The 14,031-nt window shown below is 45.5% G+C and overlaps 1 protein-coding gene across 1 annotated transcript in view; it reads right to left on the bottom strand.

Moving 5' to 3' along the window:
* Nucleotides 1–6,526: 6,526 nt before the first annotated feature.
* The window catches only part of grin2da (glutamate receptor, ionotropic, N-methyl D-aspartate 2D, a), a 389,894-nt gene continuing 382,389 nt past the window's right edge, over nt 6,527–14,031 (bottom strand). Inside the window, exon 19 of the mRNA XM_072448252.1 lies at nt 6,527–10,272. Within this exon, the coding sequence (XP_072304353.1) occupies nt 7,171–10,272 (3,102 nt within the window). The 3' untranslated portion in view covers nt 6,527–7,170. The remainder of the gene's footprint in view (nt 10,273–14,031) is intronic.

Raw genomic sequence — 14,031 nt, 5'->3', positions numbered from 1 at the left:
TATCAAATCAAATCAAATCAATTTATTTTTGTAAGGCCCAAAATCACAACAACAGTTGCCTCTGAGGGCCACAGGGAGAAATGAATCAACAATGTCTGTGGTGGCGATGAAGTCAGACAATGTCTGTGGTGGCGATGAAGTCAGACAATGTCTGTGGTGGCGAGGGACGATGTCCCAGGGTCCTCTGTCCTTAGACTCTCCTTCTCGGCCAGGAAAAACTACAAAAAAAACCTCTTTGGGAAAAAAGCGTAGAAACCTGGAGGAGTTCCAGTGAAGGAGAGATCCGACTCTCACAGACGGACAGACGGACACAAGGAGACTGGAGCTGGACCCACTCTTCAGGCAGAAGAGGGACCGTCTGAGTCGAGCTGGACCCACTCTTCAGGCAGATGAGGGACCGACTGAGGCGAGCTGGACCCACTCTTCAGGCAGATGAGGGACCGTCTGAGTCGAGCTGGACCCACTCTTCAGGCAGAAGAGGGACCGTCTGAGTCGAGCTGGACCCACTCTTCAGGCAGAAGAGGGACCGTCGGAGGCGAGCTGGACCCACTCTTCAGGCAGATGAGGGACCGTCGGAGGCGAGCTGGACCCACTCTTCAGGCAGATGAGGGATAACAACCCTTTTATTTACCTTAATACATTTACCTCACTTGTGTACAAGTCTCTCCATGGCCTAGCACCAAAGTACATCTTGGGGATGTTAGTGCCATATGAACCATCTCGGACTCTGAGGACCTCATGGACCGGCCTCCTGCTGGTGCCAGAGTCAGGACTAAACATGGACCGGCCTCCTGCTGGTGCCAGAGTCAGGACTAAACATGGACCGGCCTCCTGCTGGTGCCCAGAGTCAGGACTAAACATGGACCGGCCTCCTGCTGGTGCCAGAGTCAGGACTAAACATGGACCTGCCTCCTGCTGGTGCCAGAGTCAGGACTAAACATGGACCGGCCTCCTGCTGGTGCCCAGAGTCAGGACTAAACATGGACCGGCCTCCTGCTGGTGCCAGAGTCAGGTCTAAACATGGACCGGCCTCCTGCTGGTGCCCAGAGTCAGGACTAAACATGGACCGGCCTCCTGCTGGTGCCAGAGTCAGGACTAAACATGGACCTGCCTCCTGCTGGTGCCAGAGTCAGGACTAAACATGGACCGGCCTCCTGCTGGTGCCCAGAGTCAGGACTAAACATGGACCGGCCTCCTGCTGGTGCCAGAGTCAGGTCTAAACATGGACCGGCCTCCTGCTGGTGCCCAGAGTCAGGACTAAACATGGACCGGCCTCCTGCTGGTGCCAGAGTCAGGACTAAACATGGGGAATCTGCATTTCAGTTTTATGCAGCTAAAATCTGGAACAGTCTTCCTGAATATGTGAGACAGGTTCTACTCTGACAATGTTCAAATCTAAGCTAAAAACAGTTTTGTTTAGCTGTGCATATGACTGAAAGGATTTTTATTTGCACTCTTCTCTTTTATGTCTTAAATTGTTTTGTGCTGTAAGTTCTTTGTGATTTTGATGCATTTTTCCTGTTGTATGAAGCACTTTGAATCGCCCTGTGTATGAAATGTGCTCTACAAATAAACGTGTCTTGCCTCATATTAAACAAAGAGTTTATTACGTATGATTCAGGCTTAGGAACTACTCAAAAACCCTTCTATTGTTACTAGGCCTGATTCACTCTTCTTTGTCTAATTATGAAGGTATTACGAACTGTTTTCATACTATCTTAAAGGAAACAGATGCTGCAATGAACGGACACACAGATCTATTGAAGTTCTTTATTAAAATCATCTTTTCTACTTCTGCTCGCAGTACAGCACAGAGTATCGTCCGAGTCCCACACGTTTGAGCTCCCGAACAACGCACGCCACGCCATCGTCCCACACAGTCAGCACAGCAGGTAAATACAAGGCCTTGAGACGTTTGTTCAGAGGTGTACAGGCAGAAAAACGTGTCCACTCAGGCTAAAATGGACCTCACCAGGGCTTATACTCCGTCCGTGGGGTTCGAAAATGCAAAGGGATTAAGAAAAAACTAGGGAAACGTGACATTTTTAAGAGCACATTTCACAAAATTGTATAAAACGTCCAATTCCGAGTACGTCGGGGGAATTGTGAGACTAGATTCATTTGAGAGCTTCTTATTCATTTTGACGATTACACTGAGGGATTTTACTTGTTTTAACAGAAAGCCTCGGTCAGTCCATCTTAGCCACGGCAATACCACTTTCAAAATGATTTCATCTTGAAAAACTGAAGAATGGAACAGTGTGTCTTTTGTGAGATTGTGTGTTTTAGTTGCACAGCAGCAGTGTAGAGACCTCACACTAAGAAAGTCAAGGTCTTTAATGAACAGGTTTGCTGTGCACGTTGGAGATATAACAGCTTCTACAATATGAAAAGATCGCACTTGTGCAGCTGGCTACATGTCAGTAAAAGGCTGTACACAACACTGTTGTAAACTAAAGAAAAGACTGGTAAAAGCTGCTGTTTTAAAAGGTTTGATTATTGTCATTTTCTTCCCTTCTGGACCCACCCTCGGCTGCACTGCTACAGTGACACGGTCATGGACTCATCTCCAGGTCAAACATTAGCATTAGCGAGCTAACAGAGGCGGATGGTCTTAAGTGACAAAAACACAGTTAAACTGGTCTGTTCTGCTGAGGGAGCGGAGGGTCTGACGCGACAGACAGAAGACTCTTATCCATAATACTGGCAATTTAGTCGACAAACTCAGAACATAGATCTTAGAGCTTTGAAATATATTATTATATTTATATATAATATTTTAGGTCAAATAAATATATCCACATATACTCTTCTTTTTTGTAAAAGATTTACAATTAAACACACACAAACACAATGGCTAGACATTTGGAAAAACAGGAAAAGGGGAGAGGAGGAACGCTCTGATCGGCCAAAACATTAAGAGCACTTCGAGCGCTTTACGGTCTTTAGAGAACACGAGTGCAGTTATTATAGTATCTGCCCTGCAGTCCTGCAGCTATGATGCTGGTCTTAATGTTTTGTCAGATCCTTGATAAACTGACTCTGGACTGGAGGTCTGAGCTCCTGCTGTTCACAGCCAGGGGGCGCTCTGTCTGAGACCGCTCACAGAGAGCGCTGGAAACTAACAAGGAAAAGCCTTTTTCATGTGTTTAATGTTCCCTCAAAAGGCTGTACAGCTTTTCTTGGCTTCCAGTTTTTTAAAACAAAGCAAATAAAAGTACAGATCAAATTAAAATGGCCCCTCAATACATATTTATTGTAATAAAAATTAACAAACATCAAGATGCTAAAGGTCCTGCTAATGCTACCCACTTCCACACAAACTATACAATTTCATTGTCTTTTTTTTTTTTTTTTTTTTTTTTTAACAATAAACGTATTTATTTTATTTTCTTAAACAAAGGCAAACACGCTCCTGGCTCGCTTATAGTAAAATAAAAAAAGCTGAAGTTCTGTGGTGTTGTATGGCTCAGATGCAGTTGAGGCGGCGCTGACCAGACGGACGAGAGGAAACTGGCTCCGTTTGGTTTTTCATCAAATGAAACTGGACCAAACAAACATTTTGAATATTGGCGAATCACTGCTGGTGTCCGCTCGGTTAAAATCCCTTTTGCATATTTATGGATGAATGCTTTGAGGAATAAATATGCTTCATAATTATTCTGGGAGGAAAACACGTTGGACGCGAGTGAATGATTTATTAAAACGCCTCACATTTAAGCATCAAGCAAAACGTTATGGTGTTCATTACGGCAGCTTTGAGGGATGACGAGTTATTTACTGTTTGTTTGGCCCAATCCCAAACCTAGAGAAGACAGAGCTTTGTCAGGATGGGCATCTGGCTTAATGGCTAAACCAAATGAAAATGCAAATCAATGACCCCAGACCTCTAACCCAAGCACCACCAAAGTGCTGTCTAAACTAGGATTAGTAACACAAGTAAGACTGACCATTATCGTGAGGTCAGTGTGTCACTTCCGCTCGAGCTAAACTGGGTCGTCAGTTGCTGCTTTTTGAGAACACAAAAGTTTTGCTTCTAAGTATATGTGGACATTAGAGATGGATCTGTGGATAGATATCGCCTGATTCCACTGAACTGCAGAGACTTGCACTGGTCCTGGAGCAAAAGCTCTGCTAGCATGTAGCATTACTTAAGCTAACCAGTTTAACTCAGTGGCTTTACCACACGGATCCTAGCGGCAGCCCTCGGTGATGCCAAGACTGATTAAGACTTGGACAAGTAATTATAAAAAATGGCCCTGGTTTGGACCATGATGAGTTTGTTTGGGCCAAAAAAAGTAGACTCATGATTTTCTTCTCTTCTTTCTTCATCTCCAATCCTCTACAAATTAAAATGCAACTGATTACAAACCTGACAGAACATATGGCAATTAGCTTAAGGCTAACATTATAGGCTATATTTCCATTTGACTCACTGCATTGGTGATTGTTTTATCCAGACATTACTGGTCACTAAAGAGCAACTCACTCCAAGCTTTAGAGCATGTGAATAAGCCTTGTCACACTATCATATGATTTGGGTAAAACATAAAAACATTACAATAACTGAGTGCTTCATGAAGATTTTGAAGTGAGATGAGGACGGCGGCTAATGGCTCTGTACACGACGATGCTTTAGCTAGTTCTGGAAAGTAGAACAGTCACCGTGGCCACTTCCTCTCCAGCTCTATCCCTCCTCGTCACGCTAAAATCAAGACACATTTAAATATGTAATAAACATCCAAGTCTTAAGTAAAGACTACCCAATTGTTTAATGTGTCAATTATTTCAGTTGACGGCGTTATTTGAATCCGATATTAAAATTAGCTTTGAGACACGACTACTGACCTTTGTAGGGCGTCGTCAGGCGAGTCTTTAACATGTTATGAGTGACGTCCACCTGCAACTCCACTGCGTGATCTGCCAGTATTGATTTCAGTGCGACTCAGGGAAAACGGTAAAGATATAAAATAGGAGCCGAGTGCAGTTGACTACTATGAGCCAACGGCGAGCTAGCAAACGGCGAGCTAGCCAGGCGCCGTTGTACACAAAGACATGGTGTAACAATGAGTAGTTTACTGGATTGAGAACCATTTCCTGTTTGGCTTTGGATCATATGTATCTCGCAAACAGAAGTATGTGGCAATCATTCATTCATTCTTTCATTCATGGAAGTCTTGAGCAAAGTCTGGTCCTTTTGCGTACAATCTGATCCCTTTAATCAAACCAAATGGAGCAGATGTTAATACGGTGTTGGTCAAACAGAACACATCGAGGGGGTCAGGGGAATCGGTGGCCGTGCCACTTGAATGATGAATAATGAATAATGCACCGGCCCGATAACGCATACGACCAATTACACTTGAGCTGGTTCAGCCACGAAGGGTACTTGAGAATGACTCATTTTAATTATGTTAATTCGTGAAGTGAGTTGCTCATTGGAATCTACATTTATTATGTTTCTTTTTTTTTCTTTCTTTCTTTTCTTTCCGGTGGCACCTGCAGGAGAAGCAAAGGCTACAAAACCCCACGTCATTCCTCAACAAAACTCTTCTATTTCTTTTGTCAAGTGTCTGAAATGTTGTTACTCTTATTGGCACCTGACATTACATTCAGTCAGAACAGGGCGGGGACTGAGAGGCCCCCATAGTCGTAGATAGGTAGTAAAACTATATCCCGCCCATAGCCTGTAGTGATGTGGCACAGTGCTTAAATTGTTTTTGACTAAATATGTATTGGTATATAGATACATAGATTATCACGATAACAACTACTCCACAGAAGTAAAAAGTAAAATATGTTTAAATGCAGGATAATGTATTGCTTAAGAAAAAAGTTAAAATGATAATCTTTGCTTTTTGTGGTTCGTATAAGAGAAGGTGACGTTTGCACATGCCGGCGTGTCGTGATTGTAAATGAACTTGGAGACACAGCAGCGAAAGTTATACAGATAGATGTAGAAGATGTCAGTCACAGTAGACTTTTTACCCTGTTATCAAGAATATTACACGTACGGAGAAGCACGGACGCACAGAAAAACACGCTCAGGAGAGGAGTCGAGAGAGACACCGGGGCGGAGATAAAAAGTGGGAACATAAGAAAGTACAGTAAGATTAGAAAGAACAGTAGTGGAGACCGAGAGGGATTAAGGGGTGGTTTTTTGTTGAAGTAAGATTGCATGTGGAGGTTGCAATGTCTGAAATAAATTAAGGTAAGGTATAGTTTATATACACATAGGGGAAATTTGAGATCTTTAGTCGGATTAAGTATGAAATGAAATACTGTCAATTGAGCTTTCTTTATTGGAGCTCAAATTACGGCTGCAAACAAAAGATTGAGTCCAATTTGAGTAAACGGATGCCAAAAAAATCTTCAAAGAAAAAATGGATTCCAATGATTTCCTCCCCTCTGAGCTATTCCCCGGGTTTGTCAAGCTACCCTTGTAAAGTCCTGATCACAGTAAGCTGTTCTCTCAAATGGTACGGCAGTGTTTTACAGAATCATATATAAAAAAAAATGGGTTAAAATTCCAAATCGATTAAAAAAAGACTACCACATTCAACCTTACTACAAGAAACACATTTGAACTTAGATATGGCACTGGTCAACCTCCTCTCCCACTAAACAAGAAGGTATAGAACATACACAAAGATGCCTGGGTCAGGCCTCACAGTTCTGCGGGGATGTAAACAGTTCATCAAGGAAAAAGGAACTAGGTGTAAGTGATTTGTTTAAGGGAAAAATATGTTTCTTTAAGAAGTAGGTATTCTGTGTTAAAGGCTTCTGAGAGCAGCCGGCCGACAGTACTACAAAGTCCCCAGCCCTCTCAGAGTTTGCTAAATACAAACGACTGCTCGAGGTGAACATCCAAAGCCCTTAACTGAATATAGAAAGGAGTTCTCTTCAGTTTCAGGCATGTTTGAATGAAACAAGTTCAGAGAATGCACATTGTTGCTGTGGTCTTTCACATATTGAAAGATAGTGACCATCCCCGGTGGGTTAGTTTGGCTTTTAGGTTTCTTTGTGCAGAACTATATGAAAGGGCTCAGAGTTGTTAATTATTGAACTAACTTAGCTGCCCTGCCTTGGTCAATACTGGGCCGGCTAATATCCAGTTCACCTGCTGATAGTGAAAGCCCATCAAGGCAGTCCTGTCCAGTCGTTTGTGGTTCAGACCTCACTCTCCACACTGGAGAAGTGCGCCGAACCCCGGCGCGAGCACATGCTCTTGGCTTTTAAGGGTAAATGCGGAGATTGGGGGAACCTCTGTGTCTGAGGGGCAGAGCGTAGTCTTTGATACTGCAGTTTGGCACTTGCCGAGGCCAAGGAGGAGGGAGGGGCGCCTGGGATGGAGGAGACTACAGAGGGGGACGAGACCGATGAGGAGGAGGTCGGGGGTGCGTGGATTGGATGGGACGATGACGGAGGAGCGGGGAGAGCCGGGACTGGCGGTGGTAAATTGGATATGAGCCCAGAAGGTGGCGACGTCTGCCGCCCTCTGTCTCTGTCCCTGTCTAATCTGCCCCGCTGCTGCATGCTGAGGTTGGACTGGCTTCCAGATTTGGACATATTCTGCGAGCGATCTCTCTTGGACGATGAAGAGTCATGTTTGGGTTTCAGTGGACCTCTGCCAAAGCTCTGGTGGTAGAGCTCTTCCTGGCTTCGGGAAGTAGCACGGGACCATTTGGCAGAGTGAGGATGATGTCGCGGGGACTGACAGGAGGTGCAGGCGGCGTGCCCTCTGCTTTTATCTTTATACTTCCGCTTGCTCTTCTTCTCGTCTTGTATATGCAGTTTATCCACGGACCAGTATCTTCGAGGTGGGGGAGGAGTTAAAGGCGCAGGGGGCCAGTGCGAACCCGAACCCCAGCCTCGCTCACCACCGTCTCCCCCGCCTCCTCCGGACCCCCACCCACTCTCAGCCGTACCCCAGCGATCTCCTCCTCTCTCCAAGTACAAATCGTCTCGACTCTCTACGCTTCCGATCTTTTCTCGAGATGGATACGTGCTGAAGAACCAACCGCCTCCTCCAATCCCGCCCACCGACCTGCCTTCGTGGTCCTCCCAGTATCTCTCAAACTTCCCAAACTCTCCAGAGGATCCATCATCGTCAGAGTATATCCCGACTACCTTATCCCGCTCCTCATCTGAAATTGATCTCCCGCCTGTCTGCCGCTTGCCTCTCTCTCCTTTCCGTCTCTCCTGATCCGAATCATCCTCGACATCTGACTCCCATTCATGAAACGACAGCCCTTCTTTTGAATGCACCTCTCTATCGTTCCTCCCTAACAACGGCCGTCTCTCTCCCTCGACCCCAGTTCCGTCCCTGTCCGAACCTTTACTTTTTCGCCTTTTCGAGGACACCGGCAACAGTGGCAGAAAGGCAGATGGGATGGAGTCGGACATTTGGTTCCCTCCACCCCAAAATTTTACGGATGTAGTTGGCTTGCTGCTCGAACTCTGGTACTGCTTGCTATTTCGCCTCCTAAGATGTCTATCCTTCCTGCTCTCTTCTCCCTCATCCCTATCCTTTTCCTCCTTCCTCTCCTCATCTGCTGGAGGTATATTCCACCCGTAGCTCCGAATTGAACTCTCGCTCTTCTTCCTCAACGACTCTCGCCTCAATGGTGGGTACGAGGTGTAATCGGGCGCTGTTGTTTTGATCTCCTCCCTCTTCTCAGCCTCCCCCCCTTCTTGCTCGGATCTCTTGCGCTCCCGCTTCTTGGGCTTATCTTCTTTTTTCCTCTTTTTTTTCACCTTGCGCCTCTTTCGCTCCCGCTCTCTTTCCCTCTCCTCACGTTTCTTTTTCTTACGCCCTTTCTTCCTCCGCTTCCTCTCTCTTTCCCTCTCCTTTTGATGTCGCTTCTCATCTCTAAGCCCCGCTGCACCTTCGCCTGCTCTTGTATTCGTTGATTCCCTTCTACCTCTTTCTCTATCCGCCCACGACGCCCACCACTCTTGCAACTGGGCGAGCTGGCTACTCGTGCGCTCCCTAACGTAATCTCTTTGCAGGCGTGGCTTTCTGGGCGGCACTGGCGGAGGAGGCGGACTGCAAGGAAGCGATCTAGAGGACATACGGCGCGAACGAATCTTCCTCCGAGTCCCGAGCAGAAGGCTGGACTCCTCAGTTAGCAGATCGGAATCGTAATCGTCGTCCACAGTGAAATCGCCAGCCCTGTACCGGAAACTGAGCGAAGAGTTGTAAGAGGTTTCACTAGAACAAGACGATGGGGAGTTTGATCTGGAGAGGGAGGCAGAAGAGGAAGAAGAGGACGATGATGACTCCGAAGATTCAGACGAGGATGCGCTAGAGCAGGTTGAATAGAATCGGCAAGGCGAGGATGGCGTGGTTGGCGTATGAGTGGGCGAGGACAACGGAACAGGCAAAGGTGGAGGCGGCGGAGGTCTTCTGCTCCTTCTACCTTCATTTGGACCGTACCTTCCTCCTCCTCCTCGTCTCCCCAGTGGTAAAATATTCTCATAAAGCGGACCACCCGAGCCTTTCCTCCTGGCTTGCGATAGACTACCCCGCCGCCAAAACGGAGGCCTGCGCGGGGACGAGGGTAACAGCGGCGGCGGTTTAGGTATCAAAATTCCCAGACCCTGTTGAGAACTTTTAATAGGTCTTGTCATCACTGACGCTTTCACCGCTCTCGCATTTGCGGCAGACTTTTCTTTCTGTTGCTCAGAGTTAGCCCCCAACTCTGGATCAATAGGTCCATAGTATCTTTTATACTCCTCTAAGCCGGTATCCACGACTGCTGGGGTCGGTACGCCTCCTTGCAAACTCCAATGCTGCCCGATGTTTTGCTGATATTGCGATTGAGATGGGATTTCCGTTATCCCTCCAGCAATACCCCCGATCCCTACACCCCCACTGCCGCTCCCCGCGCTCAATACTTTCTCCGGTTTCGGCCTGTTCCAGCGGTCCACTACGGCAAGTCTGCGGTCGTGACGAGGCAGGAACGACGAGCAAGGCATCGGCCCTTCTAGTAGCGGACTATTAGAGGGTCCCAAAGCCATTGCAGAGTGTCCCGTGGTAGGTGGAGATCCTGGGAGCATCGTGGTGTAAGTCTGGCCCTGCTGTGGCTGCGGATGAAGCTTTTGTTGCGGTTGTTGCTGGACCATAGCAATAGCGGTGGTGTTGTTGATCGTGGCGGTGACCAGGTGTTGCTGCGATACGCTGGGCATGCTGGTCACAGAGTGGAACTGCGGCAGAGAGCCTCCACCTGCCGTTGTCTCGTCTTCAAACTTGCAGCAACTGTACATGCCCTGGGTAGAGAGAAAAGAGAAAGAAACTGTTCTTAGACCCATTGCCGGTTAAATTTGAAAAGTCACAATTTATGTTTGCTGTCAATGTAAGTATTGATGACAATCTGACAACTTTTCTTCAATTTTAACAGATCATTATGGGATTATAAAAAGTTATTCCACAAACATTTGAGTCTGTGTTGGTCATGGGGAAGTTCGCTAAAGTAAACAAGGTCAAGGGAAACTCATAGCAACAGAAGAAATCTATGAACAAATGAGCTGTTCGTTATGCTTTTCTTCTGTATCTACCTCTGTATCTACCTGCGTTGCATCAATGGAATTTCCCCATGTGGGACAATAAAGGATTATCTTATCTTATCTTATCTTATAAACCTGACCACCGCAGAGACAGACCCAGACTGACCGGGTAGAGGAATTCTTTTATGCTTTTTGTCTTTTAGTTCATAAAATGTTTTACTGTACTATTTTTATTACATGTTTTGTAACTAATACCATTATAGGTTTATGTCACAGAGTTAAAGTAAAGTCAAGTCTGTTCTTAACAGTTATAATAATAATTAAAGCCGCAAGCGGCATCCAACGGCCCTCGCGGGCCGCCGGCCTTCCGACTCTGCGCTTTCGACTTGATAAAGATGGCGCCCTTATTGTGTGTTGAATAAAAAAAGAACTTGACAGACGGCGACACAATTGACATGGCCAATCCAGTGGAAATCAACACAAGTGTCAGTCAAATTTGCTGCGCCGCCGCACAGAGACCGTAGCACTTGGAATAAAACTATGGATAACTTTTGATGCCGCGCTTGTGTAGATGATTTTTCCCAAAGTAAAGCTTGATCGAGCTATTGCCCACGGAGGAGTTTGTTAAAGTGTGAAGCGTAAATGTGAACATTTCAGAGATTTCGCTGTTTTCCCATTTCTGACATATATTTGCGGGTCCGCCACACAGAGACCGTAGCACTTAGAATCAAAATATGGATAAGTTTTGATGCCCCGCTTGTGTAGATGATATTCTCCAAATATGAACTTGATCGGACAATCGCCCTAGGAGGAGTTTGTTAAAGTGTGAAGCGTAAAAATGTGGTGATTTGAGCAATTCTATGATTTTCCCATAAGGATAACATGGGATGTTTCTGTCATCGCTACGGTTACGCCGTACAAAATATGACTTTGGCTCTCATACTTTTGTGATCAGGATGGCAAATTAGAATTTTGTTCAAAATATCATGTCATTTGGAAAAACTCTATTGTTTATAGGCCACTCTGAAGGCCAAATAGTCAGAATTCTGGGAAACGTTTGCGGCTCCGTCGCACAGAGACCGTAAAAGCTATCCTTAAAATTTGGATAACTTTAGATGCCCCACTTGTCTAGAGGACGTACACCGATTTTGAGGTCGGTGGGCAAAACGCACTAGGAGGACTTCGTTAAAGTGTAAAACATAAAAATGTGGATATTCGAGAGATTACATGGGATAACATGGGAGGTTTATGTCATCGCTACGACTACGCCGTAAAAATTAAGGCATTTGTCTGATTGGCTTTTTTTATCGCGACGCCAAAATAGAATTTTGGGTAAAGTTTAGAAAATTTTGGTAAAACTAATTTTTGACCTTCAATGTTAATTTAAAGGTCACTCTGTAGGGGGCGCTATCGCGCCCATTTCAATTTTGTCATCATAAACTGGTCCAAACTAGAAAGTTGAACAACTGATTCAAATTTGGTCCTAATCGGACTTGTTTTGATCAAATGGGAACAATTTTTAGATCTGCAATATCCCAAAATAAGTTGTCCAACTTTGCGGCTGCGCCGCACACAGACCCTAAAAGGTATCTCAAAAAAATTTGATAACTTTAGATGCCCCACTTGTCCAGAGGACGTCCGCCGATTTTGAAGTCGGTGGGCAAAACGCCCTAGGAGGAGTTCGTCAAAGTTTGACGTGAACAAAATGGCTAACACAGCGTGTTTTCATTTTCAAAGGAAGATGGCGGGCATAGGGTAATTCTGGGGGCGTGGCCACAATAATATTTGTTTTTTGTCCTCACGAGAGGAATGCGTGTTCCGAATTTCGTAGCTCTACGACAAAGTTGACCTCGGGGCGTCTCCCATAGGCGCAATGTATTTTGACTTTTGTCGGTGGCGCTGTCGCGCCATTTTTTAACGAAAAAAAAAATGGCCCAGAAAAAACAAAATTTTTCGCCGATTTTGAATTTTGGGTAAAGTTTTGTGAGTTTTTGAGCATGTTCAGGGGGTCAAATTAGAGTTCAAAGCGCTGAAGAAGAACAAGAAAAATAATAATAATAATAATATTTTTAACAAAAACAATATAGCCGTTTCCACTATAACAACAAATTATACATCGTTTGAAAGCTCTAAGCCTTCCCCATGCCGCCATGGGGTGGAATCATCATTACGAGCGCTTACGCGCTCGTCACTCCCCATTCCGTCGGGATGCCCCGCCCACTCCCCATAGACTTCCATTGATTTGAGCAGATACAAGCATGGCCCATGCCTGCGGCATGGATTCTCGCGTACAGGACAATGCCAGGAGGGTTTTTGGAGGAATGCAGCGCTTCGCGCTGCTGTTGTCAACAATTTGTTGACTATTTCTGTCATAGCAGGAGTAAGTATGCATGATCCATGCCTTCGGCATGGGCTAGTTCACTGTACTTGCCAGGGGCGACGGGGGACCAAACATGCGGGCTGCGCCCGCATGTTTGGTCAGACAGTTGCAACGCTGCCTTCGGCAGCATTGCGGGAGCAATAGGCCCTCCGCCCTGCTGGGGCTCGGGCCTAATAATTTGCTCATGCGACTAATTCATCGATTAAGGGATCTGAACAGGGTGTGCATCCCAAGGCTAGAGCACTTACAATTTGTTATCAAGAGCTGCGCGATATGTTGCAACCAAACAAACATTTCAATGGCCACTATTGGCAAATAAAAAAAAATAATTAGGTTATAAAACAATTTATTCAACATATCAGCCGACGTAATTCCTCCAGAAATGGTCCATGAGAGAAGAGGTTTAAATACACAAACTCTTGAGGCGTTTTGACTGCTATACTGAAGTCATTTTCAATCTGAAGGCACTGGACTGAGAAGTTAGAATGTATACTGCTCTGAGCTAGATTAGTCCTGGCCTATAAGGGAGACATTATAGATGACTCCAAACATGTTCTGAAATGCATGTGATTCTTGTTTTTACAGTTTATATTCCAGACTTTAACTTGAACTGTTCTGCCCTTATCAGTTATTTATCACATTTACGAATACATTGTTGTTGTTGTTTAGCTACTATATTTGAAACTTTGGACATTTCCCTTCCCTCTTTGCATCTGTATTGTCTGGAAACACATACTGACAATCTGAATTCCTTCCAGGATAAAACACGTTCTACTGACGGCGTTCACAGTCAATCGACCTCATGTTTGCGTTTGAATAAAACCTCTAAGATTGGGACCCACTCCTCGTCCTCAGGGATCTTTCTTTGGCCGCACTCAGCTTCAAATAACCCGGCACCCTTAATAAACTCCCCTTCTCCGCCACATCCCCGGTCCACTCTACCTGCCATGAATAAAAGATGACATCCAAGGCGTGAATTAGCGCCTCCCCCGCGCAGCCTTTTTCAATTAAAGACCCTCCAAAGATTTATCCCGACATGAAAATGAGGTCGTCCCATATTCAGCACTCGGATAGATAGATGGTGCTCAATTAGCCGCGCTGAGGAGGGGGCTGGAAATGATCTACGCCGGGAAAAAGATTCA

This window comes from Eucyclogobius newberryi, unplaced genomic scaffold, assembly GCF_026437365.1.
Source record: "Eucyclogobius newberryi isolate DKJ021-1_F unplaced genomic scaffold, fEucNew1.0.hap1 SCAF_16, whole genome shotgun sequence".
Classification (NCBI taxonomy): Eukaryota; Metazoa; Chordata; class Actinopteri; order Gobiiformes; family Gobiidae; genus Eucyclogobius; species Eucyclogobius newberryi.
Note: the sequence above shows the minus strand (reverse complement) of the source record. Positions and strands in the feature narration are given on the sequence as shown.